Source organism: Pieris napi, chromosome 15, assembly GCF_905475465.1.
Source record: "Pieris napi chromosome 15, ilPieNapi1.2, whole genome shotgun sequence".
In the NCBI taxonomy this organism is placed as follows: Eukaryota; Metazoa; Arthropoda; class Insecta; order Lepidoptera; family Pieridae; genus Pieris; species Pieris napi.
In genome coordinates, this window is record NC_062248.1 from 1,066,424 (window position 1) to 1,082,359 (window position 15,936).

At 31.5% G+C, this 15,936-nt stretch overlaps 1 protein-coding gene across 1 annotated transcript in view; it reads right to left on the reverse strand.

Annotated features, from left to right (window-relative positions):
- LOC125056607 (glutamate receptor-interacting protein 2) overlaps positions 1-15,936 on the reverse strand; it is a 202,522-nt gene that overhangs the window by 135,640 nt on the left and 50,946 nt on the right. Inside the window, exon 2 of the mRNA XM_047659793.1 lies at positions 3,359-3,520. Within this exon, the coding sequence (XP_047515749.1) occupies positions 3,359-3,461 (103 nt within the window). The 5' untranslated portion in view covers positions 3,462-3,520. The remainder of the gene's footprint in view (positions 1-3,358; positions 3,521-15,936) is intronic.

Sequence of the window (15,936 nt, forward strand, 5' to 3'; positions counted from 1 at the left end):
AGAGACATGCTACGCTGTACTAACCTGCACTGGTCACGATATACGGACTACACTCGTCTGAGTTGCACTACAGTTACACTCATGTCTCACTCACATAATCAAAAGAAAGACGATGGTGTGATTGATTTTAATCTACCTCACTTGTTTAGTTATTACGATTTAATATCAACAATCGCCAGTAGTTTGGTTTTTCAAGTATGTAATATAATTAATTAACTATTTAAGTACCTTTACTGTTTTGCTTTGTTAAGTAGATTAAGTAGGTATTAACATATAGGAAAGAGCGTTCATCCCTAACACAGGTTCTTGAACTTAAAAGGGATGTACTAAAATATAGATTTAAGACTATTTACTTAATAAAGAAAAATTTTGTTTTGTTTTGTTTTGCTAGTCTGTTCGGATAGAGAACCGGCGTGGCAATATACTTCGTTTTATTTTATGTGACTTTTAGTTTATTTACAATAATCAAATTTATTTTTCCATATTAAGTATTAATGATTACTGTCAAACTATAATGACCCTATTGACTTCGTAACAAGAAAGATAATTTAGTAGTTCTCTTATCCGCATAGGTCTTTCATATGTGCCTGAACACATAGTCGAATTTGGGTTAAAAAACAACCAATTTTACCATAAAAGGAATCAGAATTAAGAATCATATTCAAATTCAATTCAAAAATCATTTAATCATATAGCTAACAAAATGTACACTTATCATCGTCAAAAAAAATGTAAATGAAATGCTTCTAACTTTACATTTAGTGCCAGTTCTCAAATCAAGGGCGTAGATCGGAAGAAAAGAACTGGCAATAAACTCTCCGCCACTCTTTTTAACCGCCTTTTTTTTTACACAACGTTTGTAAGGAGCTGCAACCATATCAGCATGTTCCACATGAAAATCTTAAATAAGTATGGCGCATGGCCAGCCATCGGTCCCCTCGCCATATTTTAGGGAGAGAGACAACCCGACTTTTTCTGACTAATATCTTTTAAAAATAGAATAATATTAACTTTCTGACAATTCAAAACAGAACTTACTTTTCAAAGAACTCGGAGCAAATAAACCATGGAAGCTACAGATTTATAAGTTGGAAGTTGTCAGAGTGAAAAAACGAATGTTAATTTTAAAAATTTCCGAGAATTTTAAGCTTATTTTACGTAACAATACCAGCGTATTCTATTTTATAGACGGACTTCTAAACAGGGCCGAAGTGTTGTTCAACGTAGTCCCGAAAGCAATAAGAGTTGAGATAACACAGGGAATATAAAATGCATTTTAAAACTGAATTTTTCTGTACGATATTCTCCAAATGTGAATTTGGAATTGTAAAAGTTATTTAAAACAAAAAAGTATTCATGAACTAATATAATTACAATTTGAACTGAAATACTCTTTCGCATCTTTTTGTCAAATCGTCTTTTAGCTGTAATGAAAAGACACGAATTATTACTTTATTTAAAATAGTGCAATTAGACTGATGAAAATAAAAATGATTTAACAGAAAAAAGTAGTCGCAAAATTTCTATAAAAAATCCTTGTGAATCTAATGAAGTTAGATAATAAGAAATTGATCGGTAATTTAAAAAGGATTGTGTGTTTTTATGAAACCACGGTAAAAGTGAAACTTTTTTTCACATTATAGACATTTAACTAAATTTTTTTGAAATAATATTCCATTAAGGGTATAAAAATCTCTTTATTAATCTTGATTGTATACTTGGAAAATTGGAATAATAATGGGAAATAATAAAAGTAGACTAAGTCTCTCAACTAATATTTTTAATGAACTCTGTGCCTTAGAGAGTACGACATACATAATATATATAATATAATATACATAATAAGAATTATTTAGATTATATACACATATTAAATAATAGTCCAGACACTACACGGTCAGCTGCTGCGAACCTTGGCTGCTATGACGAGCGCCTTTCACTTTATCCCTACTCCGCGGCCGACCGTCACGCGACATGCAGAACGAAAAAGTTTGAGACGATGTAATAAAAGTTTCATTTTAATAAACATATGTAGTTTTTTCTAATCAAATAAGCTATTTCATGTAACATTTCAACAGGGTCAAATCACATTATTGAATTGTTATCTATCAATCAAATCGTCGAGTTAAACAAGTATCGTGTAAACCAAAGATGGATGGTATGGTTCGTCAAACGCTATTGACTTCGCATTCTGGGGCCTCCCATACGTCTTACGTAAATTCGGCCGAGTCCTTGTAAAGCACCTAAGAATGTCCGCTATTCGCAACCTCCTCGCTCGGGCTCTTTATTTAAAACCATTTTCTACAAGTGTTTGTAATTTATTAAGACAACTCTCGGAACGACGCGAAATTTCCATTTGCATTAGATTTTCTTAATTCAAAGCTGATCTTTTCAACGGAAATCCGGGATTCGTTAACTCTATAATAAATTGATGTTGTTTATATGCTGTATCACGTAGTAATATTGTGTTCTTGGGTTGTTGTATTCTTTTAGATTACTCGTATTTATCTTATTTTTTTTCGTGCTGTATGAACACAGATTGAATTAGTAACCTTATAACTGCATAAAATATACGATTTTGTTTAACAATTATGAAATTTTTGTGCGAATATTTCAAAGCATCTATCCACAACTAATATTTGGTACATTCGAGTAAATGAGAGAAAATGCTTTTCTTGACTTTTAGTCTTATAAAGTTGTACTTCTATGTTGCTGATAAATTACAAGCAATAAAAGACGACTGCCTTGTAATGATTTTAAAGGTGATTAAGTTTTTAAACACAGTGCTTCAATAGTTTGTAAAAGTAACTTGTAAAATGTAACTTGAATTACTGTTATTGTAAACAATTACATGTTCATGTGAAATTGCATAATAATTTGAAATGGCTGATTGTACTGTCAGTTGCATTCATAAAGACTTTATTATTTAATAATCACGTATCAAACAGAATTCAACAAACACGTTCTAAAACAATATGCATGCTTAAACTACAACAAAATATGACGTCACAAATTTTACACACATACTCTTAAATTACATTAGAACATAGAATTTACATACCAGCAAGGAAAAAATAACTAAATCCAAGTAAAATTTTAAATTTCATTAAGTGCATAATAGTAGTTGTTAGTCTTTTTTTATAGGGCAATCAGACAGAAGGATGTAATTTATACCGCCGCCCATGGACACTCTCAATGCCAAAGGGCTCGCGAGTACGTAGCCGGCCTTTTTATTTTTTAGTTATAACATTGTAAGAGTGAGAAAGACTTTTATTTCAAGTAAGTCGAGGATTATAAAGAAAAGATTTAGCTATGATTAGGAAATGATTAATAGATAGATAAATTTGAATGCACTTACCATCCAACTCATAACCCTGGCCGCCCCACTGTGGTAGTTCGTGAGGGTACCCTTTCGAGTCAGTCTTGCCTATGGAAATTTTAAGGCTTTTCCACAACTTCATCTTGCCACCATATTTACTTTATCCACCTCACATGCCTCACTAACACTGCGCCACTATATCTGCAAAGATAAAAAAAATTCATGAAAAATAATTAGGAAGATCGCGGGGTTTATTGTGCATAGAACAAGTTTATTCATAATAGATTTCTTTGACAACGATTTGTATCAGATTCTTATTTGGCTAAGTTTATTATTATATTCATATCAATCTTGTTGAACAATATAACGAGAAACAAAACCTTATTTCGATTTCATTATTTTAGCTATAATTCAAATTAAAACGTTCGGGAGGCTGACCATCATTTTTGGTTCTTAAAGAAAGTAAAATTAAACAATTATTATTATTATTTTTTCCTAACTTTTGTATCTATTTCCCAATTATTATTTTGCAAGAACCCTTCCGCAGATGTAGGCCTCCTCCAGGGATCTCCATGTATCTCGATTTTGGGTGAGCTACATCCAGCTCGGGCCAGCCGTTTCAGCAATGTCGTCCGCCCATCTCGTGAGCGGTCTTCCTCTGTTTCATTTCCCAATAGGGCCACCCCACCTGGTCACCCTTATGGTCCATCGATCGTCAGAGAGTCTTGCTACATGACCTGCCCATCTCCATTTAAGCGTTACGTTATATTTACTTATAAACGAAGACCAATGATACACATACCCTAACATTATAACCATTATTTTCCGCGTAAAACATCACAAACACATTTAACCATCGCGCAATATGTGCAAGAAGCCTGTTTTCGACGAGAATTCTTATTACGTATAATTTATTGTTTATAATTGTTTGATTTATGTTATGCAGCGATCTTTTTAATTTAATTTTTTTTTTGCGTTTTGTTAAATCATTACGTAGTGAAGTTGGTAGCAAGTTTATAAAAATTTGAATAAGATAATCTTGTGTCTTTACCACTATGCGCAATCAGTCATAAAACTATTGCGGAGTATCTTTAATAAGTCATGGTTAATTCATGAGTATTGTGTGCGGTGAACCGTGACAGATGCGATTCATAGAAACAAGTGACCCGTAACGAACGGATGTTACTTTGAACTGATTTCGTGACTTTCATGTTTTGATGTTGAACTAAACTTCATTACACATATGGGAATATCTTAAGACATTCAATACTAATATTATAATAAATATGGAAATGTTTAAGAAACGAGCGGACTTTGACTTTATTTAGGAGTTGTAACAATTTTTTTCTCTATCAAATATTAAGTTGTAGTTAAACAAACATATCCATGCATGTACTTAATTGACTAATGTTGTTTCGTATATTTTGTTTATCAAATCTGTTTTGGTATATTGCCAAAGTGTTATCCATTTTTTAATAGGTATATAATAGGTGTAGCTGTCAGATTACTTATAAATAAAAAATAAATTATATGGAGGATAGATTTCCTTGTAACGAATTAATCAAAAAACTTTATTCAATTCTCGGAAATTATCAGTTTTTATCAACTTCGGTAAGTTTAGAATGCCGAAAATGGTCCAAATTAAAGATATAAACGCCCGTAAACGCAACAAATATGTATTTAAAGTACTGAAATATAAATGAATAGACACCATTATGGACAAGAAACAAATGCTACATGTCAAGACATCGTCTGATCGAGTAACAAATGTAATTTGTATCACTGACGGCCACCAGTCCAAAGCGCTAATGTTAAGTGATGATTTGCCGAATATTATTCACGAACGCGAAAAACGCAATACGTTTTTACGAATCTCACATTTGTATGAAGCAATTTTACCATTTTTTAACATATATATAGAAATACGATTGCGCTCCTGAAAATAATACTGTTATTCCATGAATATTGTATATGTATTCTGTGAATTGAATGTAATTAATCCAAAAACAAATGGTGTTTAAATAAGGCATGTACATTTTTATTTTTTGACGTGACAACGTCTTATAATTCGATGGAGCCGGCTGCACGCACGAAAAAACATGACGCATGCGGTGTTACCTCGCTCTTGACGCATGCGGCGTTACCTCGTTCTGAGGCGTTCCATTTAAGTCTTGAAGTGCAAGCGAGAGCGCGGAACGAGCGACAAAGAGGCACAATCGGCCTCCGCGTTCGGCAGCGTTTGTTCGTTCCTAAATTGACAGAATTGTATTTATGCGTACAAATAAATGTAACTTGATCAATTCAATTGTGATTTCCATTTACCTCCTGCTCTATATCCATACAAAATATCTATCAAACAAATAAAATTAAAATTTTATTTTGAAAAATGCAACCATTCCATACATCAGTATTTTCTTATGACGTTGTCACGTTCAACTATCGTCAGTAAACCAACTTTACAGATAACCGATTTTTTTTAATAAAATTGGTAATTTTGTTTTAACGATTTTACAAATTTTCTTATTACCAATATTCATAGGGACTTAGCGAGAATAATACGTGAAAACTGTCAACTAAAATTATCGTATTGGCGTACAGAAATACTTGACATAACTACAGTAAAATTGGTGCTGGGCGGACAAGCATTTTAAACGTCGACTATAAATTCGAGTACTATATTAATCATGCTTTTTTCTCTACAGTAATATAAAACGGTATTCACTAGACGCCAGGTGAGAAAATGCAAATACGGAGTACGTAGAAAAATTATTAAAGAGGGTGTCAATTGTGAGGCCTCTTAAAGGGAGAGTTTGCGCATTTTGCGTAAAATGAGGTATATTAACTGCGTTTTCTTTGAGATAAAGATAAAAGAGCGTGGTGGCTGAGAGTTGGTTCATTATGGAATAGTGACAAATGGATTTATATCTATTTATTTATTTCGTAATTCTACAGCTAACATAAATTATATATATAACAAAAAACAATTACACTACATATATAGCCAAAGATGAAATACATACTATATACAAAGAGGTTCAAACATTTAAAATAAATAAATCAGTGGCGCTACGACCTCTTTTAAATCTTGGCGTCAGATTTCTGAATCTGTTTCATGATCATTTTTAAATTTAATAGGCAAGTAGGCGATCAGTCTCCAGTGCCAGTCAGACGCCGTCGACTTTTTGGGTCTAAGAAAAATCGGTTTCCTCACGATGTTTTCCTTCACCGTTTGAGCAAATGTTAAATGCGCACATAGAAAGAAAGTCCATTGGTGCACAGCCGGGGATCGAAACTACGACCTCAGGTATGAGAGTCGCACGCTAAAGCTACTAGGCCCACACTGATCAAACATTTACAAAAGGAAAAAGTCAATAAAAATTATTAAATACATTTAACAAAGTAATACCTAATTCGACTATTTAACTTGACAATTCAAAAGTGTAGGTACTTGGTTACCCACTTGAATAAAAATATTTTGAGTTTGATTGTGAGTTTTGAATTTGACTGTGTTGTGTGAAGTCAGGGTACGGAAGGGTACGTGAGGGTTTGTATGTGGGGTGTGCTCATAATGCAGGTTATTAAGACATAGAATAAATCACCTCGTATTTAAAATAAAATAAAAAGACACAATAAATAGTAATACTTCTTAGTCTTTCGTTTGGTTTTGTTATATAAGAATTCATTTTTATTATATACATATATATTGATCCAGAATATCCATATTAAGATAAATCTCCTATGGAGGCTTATTCTTAAAAGGCCGGCAACGCACTCGCGAGCCCTCTGGCATTGAGTGTCCATGGGCGGCGGTATCTCTAAACATCAGATGAGCCTCCTGCCCGTTTTCCCCCTTATAGTTGATATCAAAATTAAATTATCTTCAAAAATAAAAAGGGATATTAAAAATAATATAAAATTATAAATACATTTCGTGTGCGTCGCGCCTACTTGTCACAGACGAGACATTAAACAAGACGAATAATATTTAATCACAAACAAAGACACTTCTGGAATATTATTAGCGTCTTAAGTTGTCTTAAGTTCAAATTCAAATATTAATACATTTAATACCTTAATTTAGCTGTGTGTACTGAGTTTGAGCACTATACTTATTTTAATATATGTATAAAGTTCTCGTATCAGCGATTTCAACTTAATCCTTCTGAAACGGTTTGACTGATTATGAAATTTTATTGAATCGATGACTCGAACATTTATTTTTATTTAATTAAAATTTCATATTAATAATTAAAAATTTTTATTGTTTGCCTACTAACCTTCTACTTCTTTATATTGCAGAAGGTAAGTAATTTTTATGTTAGTGTTATCACATACAAATGATTCTTGTATCTTCTTATATAGATTTATTGTTAAGTTGTCGATTGAAACTTTAGTAGAGAAGAGGTTTTTATTTCGACCTGATTTCCGTTTCGTTTCGTGTTGGTTATTTATATACAATTTTTAAATTGAAGTTGAAATCCAAATAACAAACTAAGTATCTTTTTATAAGTAAAATAGTAGGTAGGAAATTCAATCAGCTATAGGTTGATTTTTTTTAAATTAATTATCGGGTTGTAAGATCGTACTTAAACAGGCTGCATAGCCATGTGAATTCTGAGGCAATCCAACTTCTTGATACAAAAGGAAAAAGACGCCTAAATACAACTAAACCTTCTGAATTAATAAACCTAGTGTAGTGAATATAAGTGCAAGTGCAGTATCACAGACACGAAAGCGTCAAAACATTATAGAAAACAAAGACTGTTAATGAACATTACCTTAGTTTAAGCTATTCACGAGTATTGTAGAAACTTAAGTCAACATAATATTACTTATTACCCATAATTATTGTATAGGCTAGATCATCAGTTCTTCCCAACGTGAGGCCCACGCCCCACTGAAGGGGAAATTTGATTGTTGTTGTTATGTTATTGAAATTTGATGTTTTAAAATCTACTAACTGTGTTCCGTTAACAATTTCCAAGTAATTTTTTCCTAAAACCTATCATTTAAATTTCTTAAATTATTTTTTAAAATTTAATTTCTTACCAATTCAATTTTAGATATTAAAAATAAAAATAATGTATATTTCAATGTCATAAAAATTTTAGGAAGGCTAAGGTGGGGCATGGCACAAAATAGGTTAGGAAAAACTGGGCTAGATTGTTATTTATGTAAAGTCGCACTCTCTTTTGTGAACTTTCTTGTATGAATAAATTAAAAAATAAGTAAACTAAATTTCTTTGCAAAAACATTCTAGATAGGAAGAAAATTCAATCAGCTTTAGGTTGAAAATCTTTTACATCAATTATCTAGTTATAATGATCGCGGAATTAAGGTTAATAATTCTTCCATGCATTATACACTGAAGATATTGTTTTGGTAAAATGGTAATATAACATCGACAATGTATTTAAAATACTTGACTAAATAATCCGAGAAACGGATGCAATCTGAGGCAAACATACACATAGCGTCGAAGCGCTAAACTATTTGAATTAATCACTTTAAAAATATGTCAAATTTATTCAATTATTTCTAATATTTATAATAATATAATTTTTATAAAATTTTGCTGTAAATATTATAAAAATGTTGTTAAAAGAAATAAGTAATACTTAATCATTTTAGTTACCAATGCTATTTACTTAAGTTAAACAAGCTCAAGGAAATATATATAAAAAAGGTTATTTTATCATATTAACTTTGCTTGGCTTGAACTTTCGTGCAAATTCAATTTAAATCGAAAACGTCTTTCATATTATACCACAAAACCACGCGCGTGGCTTCATTGGATTTATATCCTTACTTCCTTACTATAGTAATTTTTTTAGTAATTTTACAGATTATATTGGTAGCTTAATAAGGATGTCATAATCAAATCATTAATTTGAATTAGGCACATTTATAACGGCACTTTTAAAAGTCAATATTACAAGTTAAAAATATTATTATTATTTTACTAGTTACTAAACGCACCACCGTCACCTATACGTGTATTATCAGTCGTAAACAAATTTTGAAACTGTCAAGATGGCCAGCAAATGACAAGCGTTATGTATTACATGTGTTTAGAATAATTTACCTATTGATTGTGATAAAAATAGAAATTATTGTACTTGGTTAAATTTGGTTGTTTTTTCTCTTCTCTTAACGAAAACTCTCTATAAGGAGTTAAAATATTTGTTCCTTTCGTTTATTCGTTATAAAGAGTTATCACTATATATGATTTCTATAAATCCTTAATCTATTAATAACTAATAGACTATAAAGTCTAGCGGTGACGCGGCTAACGAACCTCTTTTCGCTAACTAAATTTGCCTAAAGAAAGTAAAGAGTCGTGTACCTAACTTAAGACGATAATTGGAGATCGTTCGTTCGTCGTAACTAATACTCTGGATTTGTGCCAAACGGTTTTTTCTTTAGTTTTTAGAACTATAGTTACAACTTTGAATCACTTTTTGAATAAGTACTTAATCAACTTTTACTTGGCGATCTCTTGAATTTGATTAGAGCAATTTCTCTTTTATAGATATCATTTTTGTTATCAAGGAAAGCAGTTGTTCCACATAGTATGAAACTTTATACATAACATAGATTATTAGTATTTGTTTATCGTTAATTAAACATAACAATCAATATATATATATATAGCAATTATTATTTTCTTAACCTACATAGTAATAATCAGAAAATTAAACCTAATTCATAAAGTGTGGGCCCTGGGCAGTACACCTCTAACGTTGGCAGCACTTCCTCGATGTATTGCGATACTTATTCGCTAAGCTAGGAAAGCACGAGCTCTGGTATCTACAGTACTGTCTACCAGGTGCCTACTTAAATCTTTAATTAGCGCCTGTGCACATGAATCACACGGCCCAAGAGTATCTACTCCAAAGGGAACAAAATCGAAGTTGAAGGAAAGACTCTTTCTTATATTTGAGTCGTTTGCTATTATTATTTTAGCAATTAACATATTATATTAATTTATTATAGACATATATTATGTACTTCAATCTTCTGGGACTATATTCCAAGGGACGCCGAACCACTTCGTGTCGCCGCAGACGGCAAAGTTCAATTTTATTTCTTATTTGAAGTTGCTGAACTATCCGAAAAGATTCTCCAGGCACATTCTGTGTTCGGGCAAAACTGAACTAAACTGAACTGGTTTTGTCGGAGACACGTTTTTTCTGTTCTATTTCGTACCTGAATCATATGCCGAGTCAAAATTGATATATGATCAGACATTTTAAATACAAATATTACTATACTTAGTGTTAAAAACATGTAAAACAATTATACTGCAGAGATTGAATTAACAATAATAACATTAGCGCAGCGCACAACAGAACATTTCTCAAAACATCTGCGCCATTAGGTCGCCGATGTAAACACCAACAACCATTTATAACTGTCTTGTTTGCTCCTTGCACTTACTTTAGTAATAAATTGCTTAAAAATATAGTAAATGCCATTAAATATAAATCGATTTTCTATCTTATTTATTACCAAAATGTATGTTTAAAAATAAACCCATACAACCCCTTTTTAACATAAATTTTGGCAAAAAGCATTTTGTTTTACAGTTTGATTTAGACATATTATTTAGGTTAATATCTTATGATACCGCCATGGCATTCAATTTACCCATGGACGCACTGGCCATTTTAGAATTGGTACGTGCTGTAGAAGTTAGGTTAGTTAAGCAGGTATAGCAATTGGATACAACCATTAATTAATTCACTTAATTAAAAGTTTGGAAGCTAGCCTCTAATTAATGTTATACCTGAATTTAATTATGTAAAATTGTATATGAGCAGAAAATGAGAAATAATTTAAAAATATCGTAAAGTATAAAAAGCACTTTATATATTACAAGTAAAATGGTGACGGGAAAATATGTACCTCTAAGTGTTGTAATTGGTCAAAGCGAGATAAAGGGCAGTACGCAATAGATAAACCGAACTATGAAGACCTTTGATAGCTAACAATGTATGCCACACATACTATAATTTAATAACTATCAAAATTGTATTTGTTTTACGCAAATATTAATAATACAAATTTTCTTTAACGGATATTAACGTGATTTATTACTATTTTATATACCTGCCGTGGCTGTGTGCACGTTAGTGTAAAGCAGAGTTCCCCAAACTTTTTTGTGTCGTAGACCCCTTGCCATGTTTTTCCGTGTTGGGTAGACCCCCTACTTACTTGATATTGATTTCCTGTAAATTTCTAACTGTAGTGAAGTTTAGTGTTAAAAACTTAAAGTAAAACACATGTTAATTTATACATTTATTAATTGAATTTAAATGAATACTACTCAAAATAAAATTTTGTATCTGTTTGTTTGTAATGTATATGTTTTGATATTATAAGATAGTATGATGTAAGTAAATAGGTACTATTAGTGTATGTGTTGAGATCCACTATCGTGGACCCCCATTTTCATTTCATCGACCCCCAAATTTTTTTTCGCTGCCGTAGACCCCTTGCAGGTTGTCATAGACCCCTAGGGGTCGATATAGACCACTTTGGGAATCACTGGTGTAAAGTGATAAACAGAGTGTCTTCCCCTTAACTATAAGCAGTGTTACTGGACTCTGTCTTATGTTAAATATAATTTTTAGTTATTAATTATTTTTTAGTCTCAATGTATCGTAATGTTAAATTGTATATTTGTGCAGAGAAACTCCCAAGAGAAATTAGAGAATTATCACTGAATAAAATCAAAAATCTCATTAAGGTAACTTAATCAACAGAGCTTTTTATAAATTTGGAGCTCATTTAAATGATCCTAATCCTTGTTATTAATTTGATCCAGTTCAAATATTTATGGCTGCTCTGCCTTACAAACAAATTGTATGACTCATTTAGAATCAATTTAACTTCTTTTATGTTGACGTTCATAAAAGTACTTAGCTATATGAATAAAATTATTTTGAGTTTGAGAGAAACTTATTCAAAAACTACACACCTAGAATTCGACGTTTAAAGCGCTTTTGTCACATTTATAAATTACATTTTACACAGACATTAGTAGTACTACTGCGTGAGTTTCTGTGTATACTGGAAATAAAAAAAACATAACATGGGTTGCTCGATAGACGAAAAATATGGCACAGAGCGCCCCACGCTTTTTCACAATAATACCAGTATTTTTTGTTCATTACCATTTTCAGCCTAAATTAGGAATTATTTTTCACTTTTTAGTTTGATGTGCTTTAAAAGCGTGTTTTTTAGTTTTTTTTAACTATATTTATTTTCCACTTTTTAGTCCTAGCACGTGTTGTCTCAATTTAATCGTATTGCTTTGTGGACTTAGAAAAAATTTCATTGTTTTTTCGAGATAAACCTATGAAATTATTATATTGTCGCTGATTCTTTATAAGTGTACAAAGTTTGAATTAAATCTGTCCGTTTAATGTGGGTCAAAATCGAGTCCGAAGGAGTCGGTTACATACATACATACATACAGGTGAAGCTAATATAAAGCGTGTCATTGCTGTAGCAAATAACACAGAATATGAAGATTATTGACTTTTGACAATTGACACTACGGTGTACACATCTTTCACAGAATGCTAAACATCTACTGGCCTATAATTAATCAAACAGCTGTCTACCCCTTGTCTTTATTATTCTGTTTTACCCCTTTAGATTCCCTAAAAGCTTTTGAATCAAAACGTCTATTACAAATATTTGTGTGGAACTAAAAAAACATTTTATTCACTTTATCCTCGATATCTTTGGCTATTCTTTCTTCGTGGCGTGCTCAAGTGGGGAAGACGGATATTTAAAGTGATCCGATACTTAAGTTCCTCTCTAAGATGCTGATGTAAGGGTAACCTTAATGAGCTCAGTTGATAATATCGGTTAAGAAATATTTTCATTATTCGTTTTTTTTCTTGCTTCATCCGTTGTAATACATAGTTCGATTGTTTTTGCGTTAATAGAACATTTATCACTCATGCGACACTAATAACTACATGTTATCTAAATACTACATTAATTAAGCAACGTACTTATAACATTCTTCGAAAAAGAATCAGTACCACATACACTTTTTTTAAACATAGTTCGATTAATTGAAATTTCAAGCAAAAAAGATGTTTGATTGATTTTTTTATATTCCCTGATTACTAGAAGACTTTTCAGGTGGTCATAATTTTTCAACACTAGGAGGAGTGGGGGTAATTGTTCAAATATACATAGGTATACGAAATATAGCACACTAGTAATCGTAAATACATTGTTTGTCAATTTCTGAAAAGTTTATTTTCTTTATTAAATAAAAAAAAAATTATATCTATGTCCGTTTGCCCATCCCGACCGAAGCGTCCCATTCTAACCTTTCCCGCCCCCTTAACGATACCTTGTAATCTTCTCATCTCTTAAACCCTGAATCGTTATACTCAAATGTTATACAGTTCCAAGTATCACATACATAAGAGTGATAACTTTGCTGTTAATTAAAAATCATACAAACATTGATATTCGTAATTTAAAACAGCATATCACATGGATTGTAATGAAACGTTACATCTCTTTCTGCACTGTGAGATGAGCCCTCAAAGGTCATTTGAAGCGGAATCACTTTGCGGCTTTATGAATACTGATACTACTGACTGTATATGGGGTTGTTCTAATCAACAATACATGTTGTAGAAAATAAATGATGCTTTGGATAAATCTCTAGAACCTTCTTTAAAGTATGCGTGACTTGGGTATATTAAGGATTAATTGTAATCAGTCCATTTACTGTGTTTTTAAACGTCAGAGCTGTAACATTTAGAAACTAAGTTCCCATTATTACTTTTCCACTTCATGTGGTTACAGATAAGTATCATTCCTATTTGTTTCCTTGTTCGGGTTTATTTTGTTTGTTTTAAAAAAGATTTAATCTAATCAAATCAAAATACGTTTATTCAGTTTAGATGCGTCTTAGGGCATGCTTATGAATGTCAAAAACGTTTACAAAATTCGCGAAAGAGCAAGACTATGCCATCCGTTCGCAAAACTACCAGGTGGCCTTGTTCTGAGAAGAACCGGCAAGAAACTTAGTAGATTGGTAAGGTTAAATGCATGAACGAGCGTTGCCATACATAACGAGACAAATAATAAAATAGAATAAAAAAGCCTCTATTTGAGTTCGATAAGGATTACACTAAATTTCTATTTTTTTTATATCAGCACACCTTCTCCAAATTCATTAATTTGTCTCTCATCTAAGCCGCTATTTAATATTAATATTATTATTATAAAACGATTTAAATACCACAGAGAAAATGTATAATTTGTTCCGTACAAAGGAGAAATACATTTCAAGTCTTAAAACTATTTACGCAAACCAGAAATATAATGTTACATAGCATTACAGTAGTTTTTTATATAATTAAGATCTTACTGCGTTCTTACTGGGTTTTATTGGAATTTATCACCATTTATCCCATATCACGTTATATAACGCCCTTTTCCTTGGTTTAGTGCGTTTAATAGGACTTTAGAAGATCTGCGGTAACTGGTCACCCGCCCGAATCGAGAAGAGGGTACCTACACTAATATTATAAAGAAGAATGATTAGATTGTTCGCTTGTGAGCATTGTACGGTCTCCAAAAGTTTTGGACTGATTATCACATATGTATACTGCGGAAACTATAGAGATAATAGAGCAAACTGATGTACTACAGTTTTATAGAAGATATATCTATATATCAATATCTACATACCGTGATACCATGTCTTACTTTTACATATAAAAAACAATCCACCTGTACGAGACGCTTGTAATATTTTGGAAATAAATTTAGTCTCAAATCTTAGGGATGATGTAAAAAATCATATTCAAAATTGTTTATTTTTAGCAACCAGATTTATATACAATGTGTCGCTTTTAACTAAAAACAAATTACTTCCTACCCAACTTTTCCGTAACTTTTATGATACGTGTGTGAATCGCAGACTATATGTGTGTGTGTAAAGTTATGTTAAAGTTATTAGATCCGCCACTTCTGTATATCTTCATTTTCACAATAGTAAGATTCTTGCTTTAACCCAAGAAGTCTATTGAATACAACCAGTCTTCCTCAACAATCTCTCTTCGCTTTTAATTGATACGTTACAAAATAAAAATATATAAAACTCTTAATAATATTGATAACAAAACCTGTTCAATCATTTACAATACTTAACAGACATATCACAGATACATATATAAAAAGAAATACAAGTTATAATCATAAAAGTCTTCGTAAATTGTTTCACAGATAATAAACAAAATGAAACAGTAAAACTAGAAAATTGTATGACATTAAACCGTATAATATAATGATTGTCACATTACTAAACACTGTAGGCCAAAGAATGAACAGTTAATTACACAAAATCGATAAAGGCCTGTCGGCAATGTCACCCCACACTCATCTATCAACGATTATATTTCGGTCACGTCGAATCTTCAATTTTAATTAGATTTGCTCCCCCGTCTTGAATTTATTTTTGGGCGCATTGATGGGTTAATTTAGGAAATATTTAATCTAATTCATATCAGTTCGAATCGATTTATTTTTAAGTCTTTACGATTACCTTCAACAAGCATTGCATGCTTATA